The 9,724-nt window shown below is 43.7% G+C and overlaps 1 protein-coding gene across 6 annotated transcripts in view; it reads left to right on the top strand.

Annotated features, from left to right (window-relative positions):
- Positions 1-9,717, top strand: part of EVI5 (ecotropic viral integration site 5) — a 175,648-nt gene extending 165,931 nt beyond the window's left edge. For 4 of the 6 annotated variants that reach the window (XM_013003877.3, XM_030886090.2, XM_045292124.1 and 1 more), the window contains one exon: positions 7,899-9,717. In XM_013003877.3, coding sequence (XP_012859331.1) covers positions 7,899-8,207 — 309 coding nt within the window. In that variant the 3' untranslated portion in view covers positions 8,208-9,717. The remainder of the gene's footprint in view (positions 1-7,898) is intronic. The other 2 variants (XM_045292126.1, XM_045292127.1) reach the window with 1 other exon arrangement.
- The last annotated feature ends 7 nt before the right edge of the window (positions 9,718-9,724 follow it).

Below are 9,724 nucleotides of genomic sequence, written 5' to 3' on the forward strand. Positions count from 1 at the left end.
GGTTAAGCTAGAGCTATAGGCCTATGGGTAGACTTTGTCATCCCAAAGGATCTGGGCCATTGCCTGCATATGAAGCACATCCTGGGAATAAAATCTTAGTGAAGATAGACACTTGATAGAAGGGAAAGAAGAGAAAACGCTGACTCTTAGACACACATGCTCACTCGGATTGTAGACTGATGTTGAAAGGTCTAAAATTGGGGGGGGGGGAATAAATTAACAAGAAATGCTTAAATCGAAATATATTTACCCTTAGCAGATTTTCTTGGTGTGTTCTTTAGTACAGTACATCCCTGTGATTCATTTAAAGCCATATTTATCAAAATATGGACCATCTTCAGAATCATCTACTGTACTTGTCTACAATACAGATTCCTAAGCCTCACTTGCCGAATCCAGATGTCAGAGAGGTGGTTTGTACACATGCAAAAATGTATGCATTGATCTAGAGAATCTGGTGGTCAGAGGGTGCTCCGACATCAGCCACGCTGTCCCAGAAGTGAGGACCCAGAGCAGCTCACTTGGTTCAATTAGTCAGAAGTGAGGACCCAGAGCAGCTCACTTGGTTCAGTAGCCAATGAGATGACCTGCCTAGTGGCTGTGGCTCTGTAGCTGAAGCTGTTTGGATAACGCTTAATCCACTGAATACCTTAAATTGATTGTTTTTACACGTCATAGAAATTTGGAGACATTTCGTTAGACGGAAACAAAGGTTATAACAAAGTTAGCTTATTTTTACTTCTTTTCCATACTTAGGATAAAATCCTCTGAAGGATGGGATTAAATCAGGTAATACATTTTTCTCAGGAACCGTGAGGGCACAGTGGTTAGGCACTAAGCTGTTAAATGTAAAAGTGGTACTTCATTCAAACCCACCAGTCGTGCCCACCACCATGGGAGAAGAGCCCTGGCAATCTGCTTCTGTCCATGAACCCTCGAAGGCAGCTCTAATGGGTCGTGTGGGTCACTATGAGTTGGAATCCAGTTGACAGCAAACATGACCACATTGATCTAAACGATCTTTAGTTCAGCCAAAGATATCATTTGATAGCCATTTTTCATTTGCTTCCAAATAGTCTAGACTTGGGGGCTGAGTTATATGGGAACAAAAATAGCCGTTATCTCATGATTGTTACAACCAGTAGGTGATAACAAAATGGGGAGTTCACAGAATTGCTTGTGTTTTTTAAAGTATTCCACAATAAAAAACTTAGAAACCTTTTATTTATGTGATTGGCAAGAATGGAAAGAAGGACCAGTGCAGAAACCAGAATGTTCCAGACACCGCTGTCACGCGGGTACATTCATGCCTCCTTGCTTGAGAGTCCAGGAGCCCCGGTAGCGTATTGATTGTGAATTAGGCTGCCAACTTCAGGGTCAGCAGTTCAAAACCACCAGCTGCTCCTCCGGAGAAAGACAGGGTTTTTTATTCCCATAAAGAGTTCCAGTCTCAGAAACTCATATGCCTGCAAATGAAGCACATCCTGGGAATAAAATCTTAGTGAAGATAGACACTTGATAGAAGGGAAAGAAGAGAAAACGCACCCTGCCCTGTTTACTCTCAGCATCAACTTGACAGCAGCGAGTTTGTTTTCTGTTTTGTTTTGCTGTCTTTTGTTTTCTGGAGGGGGCCTTAAACAGGGTCTTAGGGATGTTGAAGCCCTTGAGTTAAAAGTACACTTCTGGGTCTATGTCTTCAATAAATAAGTAGGCAAGTACAAAACGAATCCAGGAACGCTGCAGAGCCGTAGGTTCAGAGCTGCTCACAGTAGTGCTGCATGTAGCATGAGGAGCTGGAATACCCCACATTTCCCAATGAAAGGCTTGTTTGACAGACTGACACACTCCTGAGACACAGGCAGCTGCTAAAAGATTCTAATACAGAAAGACGTTTGTGAGATTTTAAGTAAAATCAACTTATAAAACGTTATGTGTAGTATACAATAGAATACTATTCCACCAGTGAGAGAAAAAATCTTGATAGAGGCTACACTATGGATGGGGCTTGAAAACACTGGGCTGAGGGAACTAAGTCAGGCAGGAAAGGACAAATATTCTCTGACCATATTTATATAAAAAGACTGCAGCAGGCAAATATCTAGCAGCCATAGTTTGTTAGTGGTTACCAGGGGCTGGGAGGAGGGAAGGGGGAGGTGTTATGCTTCAGAACGCACTAAGTTTCAGTTGATGATGATGATGGAAAAATCTCATAGATTAAAGGTAAGGTTGCACAATAATATAACTACTGTCAATCAGTTGTTTGCCTGTGAAAACTTGAATTAGCAAAAGCTGTGTGGTAAATATATTTTACAACAGTGACCAAAAATGTAGTTGTTGAGGCTGCTTATGTACAACCAGACATCTCATAGGATTGGGTTCCTTAGTTTGAAGGTCTGGGGTCATGGGTTCGTTCGTGGGACACCTGGTTAGTAGGCTTTACTAAATCCTAGTTCATTGCATAGTGCCTGGGGTCTTACAAGCTTGTAGGAGGCCATCCAAGTCATGACAATCTGTCTCTTCACCTGAAGCAACAAAGAAAGGAGAGTCAGGAATTAGAGGAGGAAATAGAATGTGTAACTGATTACAGTACCTCCATGCGAAACTCTCTAGAAGAAATGGGCGGTGCCTGACTATGCCGGCTGGACTTTTGATCAAAGATCCTATGGGGAAAAATTCTGATCAAAAAGGAGGAAATGCAGAACAGAATTTCAAATTCTCATGGACGCCAGACTTCCCCGGAGCCTTGGAAGGTAGATGAACCCCTCACAATATTGCCCTGGGATACTCTAGACGTTAAACCAGGGGTCCTCAAACTTCCTAAGCAGGGGGCCAGTTCACTGTCCCTCAGACCCGTGGGAGGGCCGCACTATAGTTTTAAGAAAAAACTATGAACAAATTCCTGTGCACACTGTGCATATCTTATTTTGAAGTAAAAAAACAAACGGGACAAAAACACCCGGCCGGCCGGATAAATGTCCTCGGCGGGCCGCATGTGACCCACAGGCCATACTTTGAGGACACCTGCTTTAAACCAAAATTATTTCTTGAATTGTTTGAAGCAGCACTGTAGTTTAGGTTAACGAGTAAGACATGACTGCATCTGCTCTTTTAAGCACCCTCTGTATGAGAGGGAATAGACAACAGCGTTCTTAAGATTAGAGAGGAAACTGCTAATGACAGTGATGAAGTAGCAACCAAAATAATGTTAGGGTTGGGGGGTCACCACAACATGAGGACCTGTATGAAAGGGCCGCAGCCTTAGGAAGGTTGAGAACCACTGCCCTAGAGGGCCATGAGTTTATGTCAGTGTGGGAGGGGCCCGCCAGCAAAGGAAGGGGAGAGAGGTTATGCAGCTCCACGAATGTCAGTGTCACCGAATGGAGAAGCTTGAATCCAGGTGTGTGCTTGCTGTGTGTAGTATCAGCAACAAAAAGTAAATTTAAAAAATTGCATATGATGAAATAAAAAACAAAGAAATGTGTGAAGTGACAAGCCTCATATTGAAAAGTAAATTGCCACAAGACTATCAGTGATTTTGTGTACTTCTGTGTGTGAGCATTTTAGAGACAACCATTGGCATAACTCCCAGAGGACCATTTAAAAAATACTCTCTTCAAGATAATTTTATTCTTACTATATATTTACTATGTAAACAACATATCTACTAAAGACAATTTAGAAAATAAGTTTCACAATCTTGGAGTTAACATCGTACTATGTCTTTCTAGATAGTTTCCTAACCTTATAGATAAAGCAGAATTGACTGGAAGGTTGGCTAGTCCGTGCAGCCTTGGTTTAAGATAACAAAATTAAAAAGCAGTAGTGGGAGCACCAAAGTCTCAGGGCTTCAGGGGTGGCTCCCCATAGGGAGGGGGGAGACCAAGGAAGTAGGAAGGACTTCCCAGTTGTAAGTTCACCTAAAATATCTTTCTGCCTGTTTGAATGTTAGGCTGGAGATAAGCGGCGAGTCCAGCAGGCAGGTGGGAGTGCCGCGTGCAAGTGCAAGTACAGGAGCCCCTGCAGCACAGCAGGAAGCAGAGGGGAGGGGAAGAGGCAGGTGGCATGAGCCACACCTGGAAGTTTCCATTTGTACTTTTGTCTCCAACCCTGCCAATCTTAGCAGGACGCCTCAAGGCAGGAATAACAGCAGCAGACCGCTGCCACAGCCCTGATCCCCCTCCCAGCGGCACCGCAGTGTTTCCTAGATGAAATCTTTACTGGAGCAGATAGCCTCTTCATTCTCCCTTGGGCATTTGCTGGCTTTGAACTGCCAACCTTAGCACTGCTTAATAAAATTGAGATTTGATTCACAAAGGTAATTTGTTTTTGGCTCTTTCTTTGTGGCTATTAAGCAATTAGGTTTTGCTTGACTTCCCTTCTCTCAAACATTTTGGTGGAAATGGTGGTGAAAAATAAAATGCCCCAGTGTTAGGCAATTGGAGACGAGAGAGGCCCACAAAGGGACAAGTTTAATAATACATTGCATAAGAAATCTCCAAAGTCTTTTTTTTTTGTTAAATCATTTTATTGGGGGCTCGTACAACTCTTAACACAATCCATACATACATCTATCGTGTCAAGCACATTTGTACATTTGTTGCCACCATCATTCTCAAAACATTTTCTTTCTACTTGAGTACTTGGTATCAGCTCCTCATTTTTTCCCCCTCCCCCCCTCACAAACCCTTGACAATTTATGTAAGCCATTATTATTTTGTCATATCTTATACTGTCCGATGTCTCCCTTCACCCACTTTTCTGTCCGTCCCTGAGGGACGGGGTTATATGTAGATCATTGGCATCAGTTACCCCTTCTCCCCCACCTTCCCCATAAAGTCTTAAGTCGACTCTGGGAGCCCTTCTTAAGTCACTTGATAGCTGAAGCACACGTGTGGGACCACTTGAACTAGAAGCAATGCTTCGACGCTCAACAGAGCTGGATGGCTAATGATGGTGCACTTAGACCAGCACAGTGGAAATTCCCTAACTGCACCAATTCCTCCTCCCAGGACAGCTTCCCCCATCTACTTTGAACAATTGTGCACCAGCTGGTGATCTGTCTCTAGTCCCCTCTGACCTCTCCCAGCTGAGGTGTGGTGGCCACCGGACCCCATTCTGTCTGGCATTGATGGTGGCATAAGGGATGATGAGAGTGGTTGCTGTCAGTGTATCGCAAATGTCCTTTCATGCATGTTACTGAGCTCCTGAGAGACGCTGGGATTCTTGCCCACTTGTCTCTTCGCTTTTTTCTTTTGCTCTTTGAGTGAATTCCTATTGTATGTAAGTTATCTGAGTGTGTTTCTTGCTGTCTCAAGCCAAAGACTCTGAGGGATAGATGTGAATTGGTGAAAGCAATGGTCAATGATACTGTAGGAATTTGATAATAATCACCACCTGACTCGAAATTTTGCCTGGCTGTTTTTCCCTTGTTATTTTAAAAACTGATTACTCATTGTCTCTGTGCCCATTTCTACTGAATGCCAGACACAGTATCTCCCAGATGGATATTACAATGTAAGTTTATTTGTAGAGAATGTTAAACTTTCTTTGCATTTACTAGGTAGCCCCTTGCCTGCCCTTATTTATCTTCTCTCCAAAGAATACTCCGGCATACTTTTGCCACCCCATACTAGCAGTCCTCAAATAAGGACAAGTTAACTCTCTTCTCTGAGGCTGAGGAAATGACTCTTCAACCTATAGTTAATTTGATACAATATTTGAGGTTGCTTGTTACATACGAGTGGAAGCACTGGTGATAGTGGTTACCCATAAGGTCAGCAGTTTGGAGCCACGGGCTGCTTCTCAGGAGAAAAACATTGTATAGAATTACAGGCTCGGGAACTCACGGGGGGTTCGACCCTGACCTGCAGAGTCACTAGGAGTCACCATCAGGTTACTGGCATTTGGTGTGAGGCTGTAGTGTTTAGCTTGCAGTAACTTATTAGCAAAGGAAAGCCATAGCTCTCCAAACAAAACTGAGTTTCCACGGCTGCGTCTGTCCTGTAGAACAGCCAGGAAGATGGGAGACACGTGTCCCTTAATATTTCTTCAAAGAGGCTGGGAGAAAAGATAAAGGAAGGTATTAACTGACTTCACTCTGACACTTGGAGCTATAAATCAAGTGTTGCAATGGGCTGATAGGATGTTGCACCAGAACGTGGCCGTTGAGGTGCTAACGGGGCATCACAGCACTGAGGAGCTGAGGTGCTCGGTGCACTTTCTAAAGGTGCACGCCCTCCGTGCAGGGGCCTTCTGCCCTTCCAAGACGCCGCTGCTGCAATGACAGTTTGTCTCGGTCTAATCGTAGTCTCTCGGTCTAGGGCCTGGGACTCTCTCTGTGTGCTTCACGGTCAGAGGCCAGTGTGCTCTTGCTTTCTTACCACATTCAAGCAGGGACGTGCCAAGGTTTCTTCACCTCTTCCTGGAAGTCTGTCGGGAACGCCGGGAGGCCTGAGAGCCAGGCTGTCATGTCTGTGCTCACAGAGCCGTTAGTTTTGAAAGTGTGTGTAACATTTCCTGAATGTTTCACTTGGCGCTTATCTCAAGAGTAGCAGGTAGTGAACTGACGAGGAATTGGTCCCAGAGAAGCACGCTGGCTAGCAATGGTGAGGGTCTGTGGAGTGTCTGTGTCAGCGAGACGTGTGGAGTCGGTCAAGGAAGAGCATAGTTGGAGCCTTTTTTTCTAACTTGCTTTTCTTTCCTTCTTTTATTCTTTCTGTATTATGGGAGAGCTTTAATCACAATGTGGCAGAGGAATGAGACTAGTCACAGGATATCCAAACCAAACTTTAAGTCAAGTGCTTGAGGGCAAGGCTCCTGTCTTCATTATGTCCGCGGCAGTGATGGCGCGTGGACTCCTGGGGAAGGGCACAGGGCTGTAAGAGGGCTCAGCCAGAGAAATCACGATGACCGAAAGAAATCACCTCGCCGACTGATAAGACTGGGTTTGGAGAATGTGGGTTAGATGCTTGACAGCAGGTTTGTCAGACTCGAACTCAGATTTGCCCACCTAGCAGCAGGGAGCCTTTGAGCACTGCCAGCCTCCTCCCCACGTGAGGGCGTCTCTCGGTAAAACTCCATGAACAAAGCAGCAGAGCTTGACTCCCAAGCAGAGAGGAGAGGGGCAGGGCTGAGCTGTGGACACCATTTCTCTCCCTGTTCCCTGTGAGAGAGAACAGCCACCCCAGGGAGGGGGGGGGGCGAGAAAGCGGGAGCACCCCTGCCCCATCACGAGATGGAGAGTGGTCCCGTGGCCATTGCCTTACTGCAGGGTGGAGACGGTTAAGAAATCTCAATGATTTGTAAAATGGTTTTCATGGAGACAGCTCTCAAGTAGACAGTGTACAGTTTATGTGCTAGCCAAGAGTATGACATTAAAGTCTATTGACTGAAATGCTCGCAGCTGAACTAATAAAATGCCTGGGATTTGCTTCACAAAACTCCAGAGGTGAGAACAGTATAGCCTAACAAGATAGTGTGTGAGGTGCTAAGTTGGTTGAAGTTAGGTCAGGGGTCATGATAAAAAATGTTTAAAGACTTGTTATTGGGGCCTGTGATAGAAGACGTAAACGATTTTCTTGGAGTCTAACGTTTTTACCTGTGTGTCCTTTGCCAGTGACTCTCCTGGAGGCTCCATTTCCGCATCTGTAAAATGGGGATATGAAAACCAACCATCTGTGACCAGTCAGTTAAAATAACATATCGAACGTGCCCGTTACACGACACAAAGGAGGCACTGAGACAACCCCACCTCACTGCCCCCCCAAAAAATGCAGTTCTTGTGTTTGTAAATAGCAGTAGATCAAGATGTCCTTAAACACATGGATCATTCGCTTGTTGTCTTGTGGGCGTCCCCCTCCCCCAGTGAAGTAAATTAACCTGGGTTTTTGTTCCAACAGCTCAGATGCCTGAAAGGCCAGAGGGGCTTCTCCAGCCGACCCCCTTTTGATGGGATCCACATTGTCAACCATTTAATTGGAGATGAGGACTCATTCCCTTCTTCGGATGAAGACTGCATAGATCATTCCTTACAGGAAGGTGGTGCTGGTTTCCCTTTGCACCGGAAGTCTGCCCCGTTGTCTTTGGACCCAACCGTGGCAGACGGGAGTGAGAGCGAAACAGAAGACATTGCGCTAGAGACCAGAGAGGGCGGCCAGGCAGCTCCGCCGCAGCCGCCAAGAAGGGAGTCATACTCCACCACTGTCTGACCAGCACTGAGACTCCGCTGAAGGGACTGGTATACACTTAGTGACTGGAGGGACATACTTGTGTCATATGTACATATATATATATATATATATACATATATGTCTGTATATTTCACCATCTTATTTGCCTTTATATCTCCGCCAAATCTTTACCTTTGACTTACCATTGCCATAAAGAAGTCCGGAATATGGTTAATGGATAAAACAAGGTTCTAACAGTATTACTGGATATGAATGTTATTTTGTTTGTTTAGAAAAGACAACAATATCAGTAACAAACCATTATGAAGTCTAGAAGTATGGAATATTGAGTCTTGTGTGATATTTGATGCTCAATGAACAGATTGTGTATTTATGTTTATCAGTTTGTTTTCAGGACAGCTGTCTAAAACATTTGACCAATGTATTCATCTGATTGGCCTTGTGTTTGGGGGGATTTTTTTTCCCCCATTAAAATTCCTATTCTTTCAGTGGGCCACTAAAAGCTCCCAACTGCACAGCCTTTTTCTGTATTATTTTATAAACACAAACAGTTATCTGGGCAGTTTAAAATTTTGTTTTATCCTAATTTTATGTGCATATGATGCTTACATGTGTTGCTTACTGGTCAGAGTAGCCGAATAAGATAACTGCAGACATGCTGTGTATTTGTACATATTATAAACCCACACCATTCACCAGTGACCATCATTTTTTATGGGAACATACATGTTGTACAATGACTGCCTCCAGCCTTCTAACAGGACTTGTGTAAATAATACGTTAAAAGACATCAAACACTAGTATTTTGCTTAGATTACAGCTTTGTAACTTAAATGATATTGTTCAGAAACATCACTGAGGAAATCTTTTACATCACGTGCATGTAACTGATAACATTTTTCATGGCTAAGTGAGTTATAGCACATATTGCTTAGTGCTAATATTCTACTTAATGTAATTTAAGCAGTGGTCCAGCATTATAACAGCAATTATATTTGCAAATACTCTATAAGCATTATCTTCAGACCCTGTAGTTTATAGTTTATAGGTAAAGCCATAAGAATCCTTTCCCCTACCAGCCCTGCTTTTTTTATTTTTTAGACTCCCCACCCCAACCCCAGAAAACGAAATGCCTGCCATGGATAAATTGAAGAAAACCCTTCATACAAATTACAGCTCATGCAAGACATAGATTATGGAGAAAGAAAGGAAAGTGTTGGCGAATTGCTTTCCGCTGATATTTTTCATTGGCAGCCTGTGGGGAAAATAGCTTTGGAGGATCAGATGAAAGCAGAATCCAGTATGTATGGAGCTGCAGTTTTGCACAATACGTTGTATGTAGAAAAATGTTTATGTGATGAGCTGGAATAGAAGGGGGGGGGGACTTCGTTTTTTCCCCTCTAAACCCAGGAGTTAAGCCTTAATAACATTTTGAACTAATCTTTTCCAGAAAACCCTTTATAACTATTTACTTGCCTGAGAAATGAGATTGAAAACATGCCTGCTGTGTCCATAGCACTAAATTCTAATGGTTA

Source organism: Echinops telfairi, unplaced genomic scaffold (genome assembly GCF_000313985.2).
Source record: "Echinops telfairi isolate 266 unplaced genomic scaffold, ASM31398v2 ScPeMD7_443;HRSCAF=831, whole genome shotgun sequence".
Taxonomy (NCBI): domain Eukaryota; kingdom Metazoa; phylum Chordata; class Mammalia; order Afrosoricida; family Tenrecidae; genus Echinops; species Echinops telfairi.